At 41.0% G+C, this 17,023-nt stretch overlaps 1 protein-coding gene across 3 annotated transcripts in view; it reads right to left on the bottom strand.

Annotated features, from left to right (window-relative positions):
* The window catches only part of TMEM132C (transmembrane protein 132C), a 223,250-nt gene that overhangs the window by 7,834 nt on the left and 198,393 nt on the right, over positions 1-17,023 (bottom strand). For all 3 annotated transcript variants that reach the window (XM_052797469.1, XM_052797470.1, XM_052797471.1), the window contains 3 exons: positions 6,728-6,933; positions 5,973-6,246; positions 4,701-4,892 (listed from right to left, as the gene is read on the bottom strand). In XM_052797469.1, coding sequence (XP_052653429.1) covers positions 4,701-4,892; positions 5,973-6,246; positions 6,728-6,933 — 672 coding nt within the window. The remainder of the gene's footprint in view (positions 1-4,700; positions 4,893-5,972; positions 6,247-6,727; positions 6,934-17,023) is intronic.

The following is a 17,023-nucleotide window of genomic DNA, read 5'->3' as shown; positions in this document are numbered from 1 at the left end:
CGTAAGCTAAAACAGGACAGTATCCTGTCAATTCAAAAGGCAAGGACATGTAAGTAACTCCAGCTTGTCACTCTGACTCAGGTGGTGCTGAGCACCCTCACCTCCTATCAGAGTGAGAGGGGACATCCTGGAGGACACTCCCTGAGGTTACAGATGACCTCACAGGGTTGGGTCTTTTTACTCATGTCAATGGGAGCTACACATGTGAAAGAGAAGAACTTGGCCTTTAGAAAGCACTAACGTTGCTCTTTTTCTCTAAGAAAATGTCTGCAGTTTTCCAGCAGCACGGAGATATATATTAATACACACAGCTGTTTATTAAAGGCTTTCTTTTTCCTTTCTTCACTCTCCCATTTCAGTTCATTAGACCACATGCAATACCCTACAGTGATGAAAAAGCTATGATATGACTGTGAGTTTCCCTGCAGAGCCAGCTGAAATTTAAGAGTCCTTGAAGCTCATTCAGATCAGAAAACACTTAAACACTGTAGGTTTTCTTTTATTTACATTTTGGAGAAGCCTTTAAGATGGCAGTGTTGATTTTAACAACCGTCAGCAAGCCAAATGGAACAGCTTTCCTACCTGAGCAGATGGCCACTAAAAATAGACTGCTCACAGCTACAGTTTCCAAATTTTCAGAATATATTTCAAATTTGATATTTAAAAGTTGGTCAACCTGCATTTATTTTTAGACACCTAAATCACTGATCCACTTTTCAGTGCCAATGAGCTCCCCACTGATGAAAAAAAAAAGAAGTATGGGCTCAGCATCCCTCAAGGTCACCTCAGGTAATTAGTTGCCCAACTACAGATAAAGATACCTAACTTAAGGCATCCAAGATAAAAAATTTTAGCTTGTCTTCTTTAGATTGCTAAGTACTTGGAGAAACTGCCAACTTTTCAGGACTCGTGTTTTGGCTGCTTTGTGCTACTTAAGCAGACATGGTGTGGTCATTATAATCAAGGAACTAATCTAGTCATTATATGCATTGAAAGAAAGTCACAGCGAAAATACTAAATTCATTCCTATGATATTGAAAGATCTGTAATAGCACAATCTGTAGAACGCTTTATGCTTTCCATTGCATGCTACAGATGTACTGCTTAATCTGCTAGGGACAATATTGTGCCTGCCGGAGTACCAATTACCCAAGGACGTTTGCTAATCTGTGTTGAAGCTTGGCTATTGAATGTGCTAACGTGGAGCCAAGGAAAACATTTGACTAAGAACACATTGACTGTTTTTTTCCATATAACAATGCTGAGACATACACAATCATTCCTGAGAAAAATAGAAGCCTCAGCTACCTTAACTGTTATTTTGTTTTTCAGTTGCATCAGTAAGGTTTGCATGAGTTATTTGGGCCTTTTTATAAACTTGTTTGAGAGGAAAAGACACACTTAAATAATGAAGTCCTTGCAACATTCAAGTATATGTTTAGTTCTGGGCTGTCTCCTTGAAAAAAACCCTCTTTCAAAAGGGCTTGATTTTCAGAAAACACTCAGCACTTGCCTTCTGAAATTTCAGCTCAGTAAGGATCTCAGCTGATATACTCCAAATCATGAGTCACTTCTTGCAAAATTCAGCCCCAAGTATTCCTACATTTGCATTAATTCTTCTAAGGGCAAGTAACTTTAATGTTATATCCTTCATCCAAACTGCAAATGAAAGGAAAAGATGTACGTGACTCTAGAGGCCACTCCTACACTAAGACTATTTCGAAACTTCAATGTATTTTCTAGTGTGAAATCTATTCCCATCTTATTTTTTTGGTGATGCAAATGCAAAGTGCCTAAGGTCTCTTTTCAACGGCCCTTCCTTGGGCAAATCCTGTCTATAGGCTGAGTAAGATTTAGGCCTGAGAACAAATGAGTGGCTTACAATAAGGTAGGAAGTGAATTGCACAGTATGCGGAATTAGCTCAGGCCTCCAGGATGAAGGCACTGCCAAAGTGCCCGAGTAACTAGGAACTGTGCTTACGATCCACACTGACCCGGCATGACCAGAATCAGGATCGCAAACACTCACAGTGCTTGAGCAGGAACTGACCCTCACAAATTCCCCAAAGTGAGGAGTGATGCTCACAGCGAAGCCTTCAGCTGGGAAGCAGGCAGGACACTTCTTTTATTCCTGATGAAGAGGAGGTGGTGGGAAAACAACCAGAGGCAATGGGGGTGGGCAGGCTCCAGACTGGAGGAGCTGGGAGGAGAGGCAGAGACTGAAGTGGGATTCCAGAAGAACATGCTGCTCTATGTATGCAGGAAACTGGGACAGAAATGCATTGAAGGAGTGGGAATAACTGAGTAATTTGGGACTACTACTAAGCAACCAGATTTCCTTGGGCGTTCCAGATCCTGGTGTAGAGAAAGTTTTCCACTGCCTTTAATAGTGTCTAGGTCCTGGTTTTTTTCCAGATGGAGTCTGGAGAAGAAGCAACAGATTTTAAGCTTCCTTTTACTGAGAAAAAGATGCTTGATTTTCTCTTGCCTCCTGTTTTACAGTTGGTATCTTCAGTGAGCATGATGCAGTAGTGCTATCTGTAGGCCCAGAAAGAGGACAGTAGGGACAGCAGCATCCCACACTGCCCAGCAGTACCAGAAGCAGAAGGCATTGCTCAGAATGAGAGCCTGATATGCCCAGTCACTTCTGTATCAGAAATGTGCCACTCTCAGGAAATTGAAATTGTCTCGCAAAAGAACATCAGCTTAAACAAAATATTTCACTAAAATTGTTCCGTAACACAGATGCTGGGAAAAATAATTTCAAAACAAACCACGTTTTGAACGTTTACACATTTTTACTCTTTTTTATTATTTTATAACTTGCCAATTGTAGTGATATAGAATCATAGAATCATTTAGGTTGGAAAAGACCTTTTAAGATCATCAAGTCCAACCGTTAACCTAGCACTGCCAAGTCCACCACTAAACCATGTCCCCAGGCACCACATCTACATGTCTTTTAAACACCTCCATGGATGGTGACTCAACCACTTCCCTGGGCAGCCTGTTCCAACGCTTGACAACCATTTTGGTGAAGAAATTTTTCCTAATATCCAATATAAACCTCCCCTGGGGCAACTTGAGGCTGTTCCCTCTTGTGCTATCGCTTGCTACTTGGGAGAAGAGACTGACACCCACCTCCCTACAACCTCCTTTCAGGTAGTTGTAGAGAGCAATAAGGCCTCCCATGAGCCTCCTTTTCTCCAGACTGAACAACCCCAGTTCCCTCAGCTGCTCCTCATAACCCTTGTGCTCCAGACTCTTCACCAGCTTTGTTGCCCTCCTTTGGATGCAGTCCAGCACCTCAAAGTCTTTCTTGTAGTGAGAGGCCCAAAACTGAACACAGTGTATAACGACACGTGATATCATATTTTGCCCTGCCATAATACAATAGGAGATGTCATGTTGTGCACTACTGAAATGCCCTGTCATAATATGCCATAACCTGCTGTTGATAAATATCTTTGCATACTCAGGACAGATCATCTATAAATCTGAGAAGTTGACAATATATCTGTGCAACTTTTCCAGATTGACAAGCTCTTTTATCTGCAAAGCCATGATTCTTCCAATGATGCTCTGTCCTACATAACAGAATTGGGTTAGGAATGGTTTAGCTTTTGCTTTTACAGTCTCTGTCTGAAGCCAGTATGTCTGACATGGTTTCTAAGCCCTGGAGAAGGGTATAAATGGGTTAATTACATAAGATTCTTATGTTTACAGGATGCAGTAAATGGAACAGATGGGCAGCATGTCCTTCTAGTTTGGACATTTTCCTGTCACTAAGTTATAAACCAATCTAAATTATTTTTATGTTCCAGAAAATTAGGTAGCAATAATCATGAAAATGGGCCATAAAACTTGACTTGAGATCTCTCCCTATCTCTGTGAGATGAAACATAGTTTCTGTGAGAGGAGTAGCTGTGGACAGACTTAATTGCATGGTCCCCAATCCTACTCTTCAAATCAACTGACTGAAAGAGCAATGAACATATAGTTTGTTCCACTGCTACTGACCCTTGTTTTTAATCTGTTCCAGAGCAACTGTTTGCCTTGATCTGGTGGTGTTGTCCAATCTTCTTTTCCATGTGGGTTGTGACCTGAAACATGCTGGTTGAAAGACTCCCTTCACAGAGACAGGAATTTGCTGGCTTAAATTAAGTAGGATCAGCACATGAACTGCATGACGAACCCCCCAAAATCCATCTAAAAAATAAAAGGAGAGAGGAGCCTGGCAGTCTGCCGTGACTCCAGGAGGAAAAAGAAATGTATTTGGCTATCTTCTGCCTCTATTTTATAGCTCTTCAAAATATTAAATTGTTGTGACACACAGAGCTCTGTGCTTTCTGGCATGGAAGACAAGGGCATGCTCATATAGCAAACAAGGATCACTGTCCAAAGACTGCCTGTGTTGCGAAAATAACAGATGTTGCATCATTTAAAGAAAGTTATTAAAAATGTACATAATATAAACGTCAGTGTAGCCAGAACTTTTACTGCAGATTAAGTCCATATTTGAAGTGAAGAAATGAGAAGACAATTCCAGAGTAACTCTAGAGGAAAGCAATTGACATGGACATGTACTACACCTATACTTTAACTTCTAAACTTGTTATGAATTATCACCTGTACTTCACATTTATAAAACACTGCCCCATCCCAAAAGGCAACGACAGTAAATATGGAGCGTACGCTACCTGCTTAGGAGTATGAAGCAACTCTTGGGCAATGGTTGTAGCCACAATAGCCCGACTACTTGCTGCACTTGGCTGAAGAAAGAGTGAAAGCCCAGCCACCAGCTGGACTCCAAGGTCTGTTATGGTCACTTTGTCATCTAGCACAGTCACTGTCTTCTCTGCCAGGATGGAGTCAGACAGGGGAGACAAAACCTTTGGAGAAACACAAAAGAATCAACTTAGGAAAAGGCTGATCAATTAAAATAACCTTTCTTAAGGTCATCACCCCTCCTCGTCTCCAAAGCTTTACACACAGGAATGAAACAGCAGAGCACACTGAAAAGGCAGTCTGATTTCATTAGCAGGGTCAGAAAAACCTTCAGTAGAGAGGTTATGGCTGAGAACATGGCATCCAATACTGAGAGCTATACTGTCTCAGTTGTGCTATTTGCATCACTTCACTAGAAGAGCTGATTTAAAACTTTCTTCCCCTGTTATTCTATGTCCCAGTATGGATGAGCTCATCAGACTTACTTCCCAACCATTTCAAAGGGAGGTTAGCAACATCTAGGATTTGTCCTTCACTGCTTTGCTTGGAAATTCTCATTTCTCTCTCTTTTCTGTTTCTGATGGAACATCAAGGTAGTATATCCTTCTCTTTAATGAAACCAAGGGCCATACTGCTATCTTTAGGGAACTAAGGATAGCTAGTTCATGGACATACTGTCTTCTCCACCTTCCTCATCTCATATCTACAGCCTAGATTAGCTATATTCACTCCTTATGCATTGACTTTAGTAAGGATTCAGCTGGGGCAGAACTGGGATACGATGTTGGCCACTCGTGTCTTGAAGGTTTTTAACCCTTGAAGGGTTATTAACCAGGTTGTATTTTTTTTCCTGAATTAATGTTTAAATAAATCAGAAGAAACTTGGCACAATCCAAAGATCTCCGTCTCAAAAAGCCAAAAATGGTGCCCGTCAGCTGACTGGTGGTAACCTGCATCCATGTGGGGCAAGAACTCTGACTTCTCACTGAGCCTGGAAATGCCGCCTCTCCTAAACACCTCTGAAGGCTCTATGGCTTCCAGCTCCCGGCCAGGCTGCATGCCTTGGACCGCCTCTAGCTTGGATCACTGTTGTTGCGTTAATGCTGTGTGTGACACTCTAGAAGGTCATAGGAATGTAATGGGAAATTATCCTGCTTCATGATAGCAGAACACTATACTGGATTTATGCCCACACACAGGTTCTCTATGGGAATGGCAAAATGTGGCAGTCTAGAGCACAGTACCTGCATCGTTGTCATTCCTACTTCCCGTCCAGTCAAAATCCTGCCTTCCTGCAGCTTGGCAATGTGAGGATCCTCCAGTTTCATAAAATCCTTCACGAGGTCTGTAATGTCAAACTGCCAATCTGAGCCCAGCAGGTAGCTCAGCTGACCCCAAGGGCTAGAATCCTCAGCTACAAATTGTGTGAGGACTCGCACCATGGCATGCTGGTACTGCAGAGTGCATCCTCTTCCTTTCCGCTCATCTTCATCCTCATCATCACTGTCTCTGGTGGGTCTTTTTTTGTAAGAAAATGAAGCATAAAGAAATGTTTTCAAGAACGTTAGTGAAAACTAACGTTAGAGTGCTAATGGAGAGTACCCCCTTAAATAACAGCCCTCCCTTCTGGTTTTTCGGACCATTGCCGATTCATGGCTATCTAGTATGATGAAGGACCATACAAATGGCCTATACCACTTTTTCATCTAAGCTGGTATGTCTGAACAACAACAACTCTGTAAGCGGACCTTACCAGAGCACCACACAGTACTCTGTTGCACAGGTCAGACATACACACAGAAGCAAAACTCCCACAAATCTTAAAAGCTTTATTGTATCTGCAGAAGTCCAGTGCAAAGCTGGAGATTCCAGTACTGCTGTTCCTCAGGGAAAGTTGCTGCGTTTTGGGTGCAGGTGTTGCAGCTGTTCTTGCTGAGAATTAAAATCAACTCCATTCATCTTACAAAAAGACCCAAGAAATTTAGCAACTCAAACTCACCTTTTGTTGGAAACAACTGGGACTCGCCAGCCTTTTATTTGGCTCAGTTCTGTGTCTGAAATGTCGATCTGAAGAGGCAAGCGTGGAACCCAGACTGTGATTTGCAGAGGAGCACTCAGATACTGATACGTGAAGTTCACAAGCGCATTCACCTTGCCCTTCATTTCTTTGCCATTGACAAAAACATAGTCACATCTGTCAGAAACCTAAGGGGGGGAAGAGAGAGAGAAAGAAGAAAAGGTAATCACTGTGACAAAACAAGCTCAAAGGGTAACCCTGGCATCTCAAAACCACAAACAAACAAAAAAGGCTCCCTTCTCTTTATGCATGTTAATGGTGGCCTTTTACAATGGGAGCAGCTGAACACAAAAATCCTTCATTGGTTTAGGAGGCATAATTATGCTGGAGATGCCTAAAGACTGGATACTATTTAGGAAGCTGGTGGTTGATTTTCTGTTTGTTATGCAGTGAGCCACTAGCTGATCACAGTGCTGCGGAATTTATAATGAACAAGGCTCCTTCATGGCTTGGTCAAGAGGAATCCAAAAAATCAAAACAGGTCTCAATAGAGGCAAGGAGCAAATCAAAGCTGTACCCTGATGGGTACCTTCATCAGGGGGTGATGCTGCTTTCAGTTGTCAAGACAAAGCTGGCTGTGGAGTGGATTTCATCCACTGAAGAGTAACAGAAGTCTACTCATTTCCTCCGCAATAAACATTATCTGTTTATAAATGTTTACATTTGGATTAAAGCTGTAAAGTATTTCTAAACACTGCAGCAGATTTATCATTAACATGTAAATGCTGTCCTGAAATATAAGCAAGCATTATCATAGTCATGTAAGAGTTATATCAGTAATCACTTCTTTAATCAATGTTGTAATTTACAGACCATTGAGTTTTCTCATTTATTACGTTACTGAGTACTAGTGATAAAATCACTCCTCAATATATAAATCATTAAGAGGGATGCAGATAGTATGAAGTGACTCCATGTGATAAAGTCATTGTCATATCTATTCCTAAAGGTGTCATAAATGTCTGGGGAAATCCTGTGGCACATTAATCATACATTAAGTGGCTAGCAATGGGAGCTGTTACATTACTAAATGAGCTGGTATGTCTGCAGATATTAACACTAAAACCAGCAGATCTCTTCAACTCCTGCTCTTGCTCCCATCCCGACAGAATTCTATTTCATCACCCATAATGAGTATCGTTAGTGGTGACAATGCATCTCCCCACCTGAACATATATTTATATTATCATCCCTTTTATCCGTGCTCCCATTCCCAGTATAATTTTATTCAAATGAAGATTATCAGCTGGAAATGCTTATGTCCCCAGGCTAATCAAACAGATGGATGTCCTCTGTGACCACAGATACAGGAGCTAAACTGTTCCCAGTTTGACATACACATCCCGTTTGTATCCTCTGTCAGGTTTTGGCACTGCTCACATTCTGGTAAAATATCCGATGGCGAGATTGCAAAATGAAACTTCAGAGAACATAATACAAACGTTTCTATGACTCATTGCCTAAGAGGGTTATGCTGTAACTGGTCTCTGTTGACTGAAAACAGTACTACATACTACAATACCTGACCCATCTGTCTATTTAGGCTTCTCCCTCAGACCATCTAAGACAGGTTTAAAAGTCTGAAGGTGGCATAAATTTATTCATTTTATCACTGTGAATGACATGCCCTATTTTTACATGTATTAATTTGAATGGCAATATAGAAAGGAGTTTAGTTCACACTAGGCTGTTTCAGAATGACTGATATAATCTAAAAGTACTATGCAGCAGACGTGCATAATACAATACCTAACACCATGCAGTAATTCAGAACTCTTTCCTAGATGGGCTGCTCTTTCTTTCTGTGGTGCCATTGCATCAGCTTCACCCTGGGAGAGGAAACATCATGAAAATGTTTCTCATGAAAACAACTCCAACTGCACAGCCAAGCAAGGGCTACATGTCAGGACTTACAGCCTTGAGCTCCTGACCATGGAGGCATTTCTGCCTAGAGCAGTATACAACCGCTAGCACATATTGGGGGCATTCAGCTCCTGTATTTGAGCTGCTGATGTATTTGAGCAAGCCCGTTGTCTCGCTGCTGTCTCAGTTACGTGGAAACAGGAACGGCCAGTGGGTGACTTGCCTCTCTTGATGCTTACTTACTGATGTGTTACTACCCCTCTCCCTGAAGGTCCCCGTGTCTCTCCACCAGAGATGGAGACCCTGCAAAGTATCTTAGACCAGATACCTAAGTGTTAGGTGGCTGAAGTTAAAAGGAATTCATATCTAATTAATATACCACATATGAATGTTACCTATAGCACAACATCCTCAATGAAGTTCAGGGTACAAGGAAGTCCTGGCTGATACAGACTCTTAATTTCTGTCTTCCTCTGTAACCTCAGGAAAGTCAGTTCAACTCTTTCTGTCCATTTTCCCCCACTGGTGTAAACAACAAAACCCAGGGAGCCTTGGTCAGCAACAGCCAGAGAACTGCACTGCACTTGGAGCATGGAACAACTTCTAGAGCCAAATGGGAAGTAATGAGTGTGCCTGGGGGAGAAGACCCTATGCCTGGAACATTTGACAAAGCAGCTTCAGATACGGCTCTTCTTTCCTTAGCCCTATCTTCCTTTGAGCAGAAGCATTTGGGAGGCTTGTCAATAAGATCTAATTTAATTCTTCTTGGAGCAGCAGCCATTGCCATCCTGAAACTGGTTCCATCCCATTCACTTCTATGGAGTTCATCCCAAAGACAAATGAATGAACTTTCTGAGTTAGTTGTATAAGTTGCTTATTTATGCACATAGTAAACAACACACACATGCTGATAAAAGATTTCTGGTAACATACTGGGCTTCAGACTGACCAGGTCTGGTCTAGATGTATGATTTAATATTATCTAAAGCCCAATGTTGTCAGTAACAGAACAAATGCAACTGCCAGGGAAAAAAACACAGTAACAATAGTAGCAAAACTGCAATTCCTAAACGGTTCTGGGCTGAGATCCAATCTCCATCTGTATTTGTAAAGCTGCTATATGCCTTCATGGGTATGCGACAAACAAATAGCTAAACAAATATATACAGCATCCTAAGGAGGTGGCTGCTGTAGCTACCACACAGCCTTTAGAATTGGTACAGGTTAATATTTATTACTGGACATGCATCAGCAATAGTGGCAGGTCTTTAGGAGTTGCATTGAGAAAAACATTACTCTTTTCACCAAGTACAAGCATTGCTAATGTCCTTACACATGCTCTTTCTTCTGTTCCTGTATTTCTGATAAAGAGGTAGTACACAGAGAGTACAGGAGGAGCAAAGCTTATATTGTGTTGTATTACTGTATGCATTTTAACTATTGTGCTTGCAGGTATCCATTCTTGAAGCAACACTGATTGCTTTTGACAAAGAAAGGCAACAGACTTCCCAACTAGTGCTATACAGGGGATGAAAGGGAGAAAGTATCTCAGCGTCTAATTCACCATGTGTGTGTGCTCTCCATATGTACAGGATTAAAGATATTCCTTCTCAAGAAACATTCAATTAAAGCTATTCCATAGTCTACAGCCTCTGTAAGCAACACATCTCAGCTAAGCTTAGCTATACTAGGCTAGCAGAATGAGAGCAAGTGGGTTTGCTTCCCTTGCCCTTGTCTCACACAGTGTCACTTGAAAAATAAATAAAAAGCATTTCTCAGCCTCAGAGAACAAATCCAGATGTACTGATTCTTCTACAATTTACAACATCAGCAAGCCACGTGTAAGGTCTGATTTTCTAAGCAGACACCCCTCACAAAAAAAGGTAGGGGTTATGTGGTGCAACAACAGATCCCCTTAGCTCAGATTAACTCAGATGGAAATAACATCACAGTCAACTTGTTTGTGGAGTTACTGAGCGCAGACTTGGCAAAACTGTTTTGATCTGTTCTCATACGGGGTTAAAAGAGATGGAAATAGGACTGGTAGGGACAACCTAAAACACTGTTGCATGGAATCATGGAGGAAGGATAGAAAGGTGATTAAAAAGAGTAATAAATTAAACTGGATCATATTAGAACTCAAATGCTTTTTAATTAAAAAGGTATATTTGTTCAAGCATTTTTGATAGATAAAAGTATCTCTCTGTTCTCCTCCAGGGTTTTGCAGTGCTTCTGGAAGGTCAGTGAACAGTACAATGACTGTCTCTCATCTGTGAGTCCTGCCCACAGTAGTCTAAGGAAGTTTCTAATTGAAGCTGGAGACTCTGTGAACAGTGATCAGTCTCTCATCTCCTGTAGTATTTATGCTTTTACTATGAAAACATCTTCCCTCTGAAAATGCCTTTTATCTTTGGCATCAGAAGCAGCGAGAGATGATGAAGGGAAAGCCTGCTTAGCCACCACCTTTAAGTGAACGGTTTTTTTCTATCCTGCGTAGCAGATCAGCAAGAAGTTTTGCATTTTAAAGAGCTTTCTGATGCTATTTCAGCAGTTTCTTTCATTATTAAGCTGCATTCAGCTACTTTCCCCCTTTTTTCTATTTTTCTAACTTCTCTCTCCAGATTAAAACTAAAATAAAGAAGCTAGACAGCAAAAGACAGGGCTAAGCACAATTCCCTAGAGGTTTCTTCTTTGTCTTTCTTTTTTCTGGCATTATATTTTTGTGCCCCTTTGTAACAAAGGCCATTGCCTTTCCAGATGACTTGGATAGATTCTCTCTGCAACAAATCACATTTTATTGAGCTGACAGAGAAAACTACTGCCTGGAAATCAAGAGACAGTCACTCCTGAATCACTACCTATGGCACTATGTGACTTTGTGATCTGGCGATTGAATGTACCTTTCCATCTCGTAATGAACAGATTAGCTGCAGTGAATATTAAGGAGATTCCTAGTACCGTTACCAGTCAAATGCAGAACCTCTGGGTCTTCCTTTACTTACTCCTTTCACATTAAGGTCTTGATCCCACCATGACCTCTGTATTGCAGAATTGCAAGAAGGGAGTCTGAGTTGCTTGAGGTCACCATAAAGGATGTAATGCCTTGGACTCTGCAGCCATAAAGGGGCTGTTGACACTTCTGTAAGAATATTGGTTTTACTGGGTTAAATTCTGCTACAGATTGCTGAGAAATCTTCATTCAATTACTGGTGGAGGCAGATAGTTTACAAAAGACAAGTTTCATGTCAAATATAAGCTAAGACTGTCTTTCAAAAGATGCTGAACTCAAACCACTGTCTGTTCTGTTTCCTACCTCTTGTACACAGAATTGGAAAGAACGACAATTGTAAGACCTAAAAATAAATGAGTGGTACTGACTCTGTGAGTCTAGTCTAGTCTAAGCTTGTTTATTTTCCTAGTGGTTTTTCACCTCTGGAGATATCAGCCCAGTCTCTGAAGGACAGTTCTGAAGGACAAAAAGAGACATTTTTAATATGGCAATCCTGTCAAGTTTATGAACACTGGAAATTTGTGAGGCATCAGTCCATTTTCTAGGTAGAGGTCTGTGTGGTTTGCCCTTAATTAAACATCCTGAGGTTTAAAAAGTCTCAGAACTTTAAGACTGAACCGAAGTGAGGAGATGTGATAATGGTAGATGTCCTGCTTGTATTCACCAAATTCAGAATCTTGTGTTTTGATGTGTAAACCCATTTACCCATTTCTGTTATACTAATGTAAATGTTGCTAAAGTATTCAAAGGTTACATAAATGTTTTAATATTTATGACAGCATTTCTATGAGCAAAAATATTTTTCCAGTATCTCTTGAAGGAATCTCAATTTCAATGAAAAAAATTTACAGGATAATTAGTAAAGAATAGTGATGTCCAGCACTTTTCAAATATACGACACTCCTAGTACTTCAGCTCAGTATCATCACTCTTACATACCAGAAGGGCAATTGAAGCTCATGGAGGTTAAGCTTTGTGAACAAAGTCATTCATTCCATTAAGGAAAACAGAGCACCAGAATGACTTATCCCACTGAATATACTGACACTTACATAATATATAGAAAATATTAGACAGTGATAATAATTCCACAAGCTTTTGGGACAATCCTTTAGAATTTTTTAATATTCATGTCCTTGCTATAGAATTTCTTCTAAGATATTTTTTTAAACAACATCCTCTGTAGAAAGGGAATTATCCTCTATTAAATTCTAGAGGTTTTGAGAGAGACTCTACATAGCTCTCTAGCCTTGATTCCAATTAAATACTATGGTTTTATACATAAAGGAAATCCTATGCTTCATGAAGATTAGGTGATGGTAACTGCTTCATAAAATGGATTTCAATGCCTGGCTGCATAATCCTGAATAATCAATAACCTACTACTACTGGAAAATGGAAGCTGTCTCAAGGCCCACACTACTCAGTTTTTCACGTTAAACTGTTTAAGTCTGGTAAGAGTTAAAGCTTCAGACCTGAGCTCTTCCATGATCTCTGGAACGATATTTACAGCTTTGTGACACTGTTAGAGCAGCCTTTAAAATGGAAGCATCCATTACAGGAGTTGCTAATTGCTAGTGTGACTTGACTTGCCAGAGCCACCCCTCGTTCCCACCAACTACAGCTGGAGCTGTGTTCAGTGACTCGGAAAGCGAAGTCAAAAGCTCCCCTCACAGCACGAGCGTAAAGGTAAATACAGTAATGCAGACTTAGCACTGGTAAGACTGTCATCTTAATAAATGAAAGGTTTGATTTTTCACATTACGTGCAAGAATAAACCTGAGAGTTGTTTTTACCTACGACCCACCAAAAGAAAAAGAATGTATTTGTATCTTGAAATAGTTGAGGAATAATTGCTCCCAATCTGGAAACAGTGATGAGGGACCAGGGCAAGTATTACACTTTAATAACTGATTTAAGCCTCATTCTGTCGCTCTTAGAACTAACCCTCTGCAATTTTCAATGGATAACATGGCTTGTGCGTTGGTGTTGCTTTGTGCTTGTAAACAGCTGCCACATTCCAAATGCGGTTTCAGTCCTTGCAATCAGTCCTCGGGCAAAGTTCCCAGCAACATGCACTACTAACATGGGGATCGAGCCCTGAGCACTGAAGAAGAGGAGAACTCTGTAAAATCAGGGCCATAGTTTAGAAGCAATTTGGAGACTCTGCTGAGAAGGGTCTGCATTTTCAGTATCAGCAGCCAGATTAGCAAAACTAAGTAGAAAACCCCCAAAGCTAGAGAGCATTTCTGAGGGAAAAGGCTGTACATTATCTAATCTCATTACAAAGATTTTGCTGGCAGCTTTGCAGAGCAGAAGCGGTACATTTAATTAACTGAATATCATTCACTACGACAGAACTGAGAGTAAAAGGGGCACAAAATGCCAGCTGAGACTGGAGGGCATCTATTTGCTCCCAAATGACCAGCTTTTGAAGCTGAACTGTAGCTGCACTGAGCCACAGGAGCTTTCTGCAGCTAGCATTATCACGTAAAACAAAATCTGTCTTGTTTTGTGCACTCTCGAGTCAAGTAATTTCTGAAAATGGGGCCGAACAGAGTTTGGCTTCTACTCAGTAGGGATATGCCAGACTATGTGTGCAGCATGGCCCCAAATATCTTGCATGGCAAAGCAGGATCACAGGGTAAAAGTAGGGACTTTTAATTCCATCTACAGGCTTTGGACAGTAGTTGCATATTTGAGAACATCACAATGCTTGTCATTTTCTAACTTAATATGTATCTACAGTATACAAATTCACAATGTGTAAATTACAGCTCTTGGCAGAAAAGGAAAGGAGACACAAACCACTGTTTCTTCTGACTGTATTACTCAAAAGGGTCTGGAGAAAACTGCTTATCTTCCCATCATATCTATAGCTGTCACAAGACTAATGTTATTTCTCCCATTTACTTTCCTGGTCTTGATCTTGCAGCTTTGAAGTTGATTTTGAAGCACTTTCTATGGACCTTGAGGCACTGTTATTGCTGCTCTGCTTTGATTTTTCATTTGGGATGTATAGGTTCTCCATACTGACATCACTAACGGAGGTAGCAAGCTGGGTGAAGGCATGAGATGACAGCGAAAGAAGTCTGCAAGGATATGGTTTAAAAGTTTCTTTAGCTGCCCTTGAAATTTTTGCATATTATGTGATGGCAAGGTATTTACAACTTTATTGCTGAATTTAAGTATCTCAGACCATGTCAATTTTGAGTTTCAATTTCCACAGAGGCTGACTGCTTGGGGAGTAGTGGTATACATTAACGATATAACATCTTACGTGAAAGCTCTATGTATTGCTGGCCTATATGCCATATTTGCATCTGACAGAAGTGTGTGGTAAAGCTTCATTTTTCTAAAGCTCCTCTGAAGTTTTTCCACTCTACTGATGTATATTGATCCCAGTAAATCACAGGACTATGAAAAGTATGGAGGAGAGCACGGAGGTGAACTTTCTATTTGCAATTCTGTTCAGAATATAACATAACATATTAGATTTACCAGAAGAAAAGCCTACAAAGGCACAGGGCTTCAGAACAGCAAAACAATGGAGTTTCCATGCTGTGACTTTCTTTCCTGTTTTTAAAGCTTTTCAGTTTCACACAAATCATAGGAACACATAGTATCAGAAGAGGAAAGAGGAGCCATGAGAGAAATAGGCTGCTGGGTTTGGACTCACAAAGAGATACGGCTTCTGCTTTCGAGGGCTTTCAAGGCTATATTAGGGTGTGGTGAGTAGGAACTGTATTTGCAGTTCATCAGCTACCGAACATAAACTTCAGGAAGGTCATTTGTGGTGGCCCTTCAGGGTATCTGCACCATGCAGTGGATGTGACAGAGATCCCATGCTTGTTCTGAGCCTGCTGGTGCGTCCCTACAGACCCATGAAGAGACCCTAGCCCAGGACCCAAAAGCAGCGTATCTGTGTTAGCTCTCAGCACGGCGTGACATGGTCTGAGCTTTCAGCTCCTGATTCTGGAGCAAACCGAGGGAAGACTTGCAAGCCTGAGAACGAACACACAGGCACCTTAAGAGTAGTCGTCCAACTTTTCTACATTCCTTCCAGAAAGTTATACAACTACTTCATTTTTTAAAATGAGAGTACTGCTACAGTTCTGACTGTGTGGGCTGAAGTATCTGAAAGAGGCATCAACCCTCCATGAGTAGCCGCCTGCACATTACAGCGGAGGAGGACTGGCAGTAGCTGCTGCTGTTTAGATTGACCCCTCCCTGCTTTCACTGAATCTTGCAGGACTGCCATAAAACCACAGAAGAGAGCATTACATTAAAGTGACTGCACAGAATATGGCCTGTTAGTAGACCACACTGGATTCCTGGAAATCCCACCTAGTATGACTTTTCATTTCTCCCTTTGTTTTACAGGGTTGAGTTAGGAATGAGACCTGGTTTAATCAGAAGTTTATCCACCTACTCGTTATTCAGCATGCTCAGCTCTCAAAGAGTTGCACCTAGCTAACAAACTCCAAACAGTGTTTTATTTGACCTAAGTAAAAAATGAACGATAAATCAATTGCATTATATTCACTGTAGGAGCTTTTTATTGGAAGTTAGTGTTCTTCTGCAATCAAAATAGCTGGTAGGAACAACCAGTTCTTTCTAGTCAGCCCCTTGTTTTTATTTTCTCCTATAACCTGCACTAAAAACATAATGTGAAGCCCTAAATCCTCTGAGTCTTGAAGGCTTTGCAATAAAGCCCCATACGAAGAATGGAGGTGTATGCTGAGGTGCAGAAATGCAATGCAAGTTTGGACGCTTACCCTGCTGTATGCAGCAGGAGCTGAAAGGTATGAGCGAAAATGTAACATGACCGTGATGTGCCAGGGTTTCTAATGGGACAAAATCTTCTGAAACACTGCTTCCCCTTGAAATCACCATCTGCGTCACACTTCATCACAACCCACCACATCATTATCCGCCTCCAGATGCTGCTGGTAAGAAAGCACAGGGAAGAAACCTTAGATGCCATGGGAAGCTTTGTTTTGAGCAGACTTAGCTTTCCTCTAACAGATACTTATGAGATTCCTAATTTTTATATTTTGGCAATATCTGTTATAATGTTTCACTGAACCAAGTACAATTATCTCCAAGCTATGTTTAGGATCAGAAACACCAGAAACATTGATTCGTTACAAGATCAGTTCTGTAATGCTCATGATGTAACACTTCAATTTCAATAGAAAAAGGACCAGATCTTGAATTAGCCCTGTGGAGAGTAACACACTAGATATTTAGGCCCTTCCTCAACAAGCTCAAGCATTTCCATATCCTTTAGCACTGCAGTGCACCAGGTATGGACATTCACACCCTGATTCCCATACAGGTTT

Source organism: Harpia harpyja, chromosome 9, assembly GCF_026419915.1.
Source record: "Harpia harpyja isolate bHarHar1 chromosome 9, bHarHar1 primary haplotype, whole genome shotgun sequence".
NCBI classification, from domain to species: Eukaryota; Metazoa; Chordata; class Aves; order Accipitriformes; family Accipitridae; genus Harpia; species Harpia harpyja.
The sequence above is the reverse complement of the archived record's forward strand: the minus strand, read 5'-3'. Positions and strand labels throughout refer to the sequence as shown.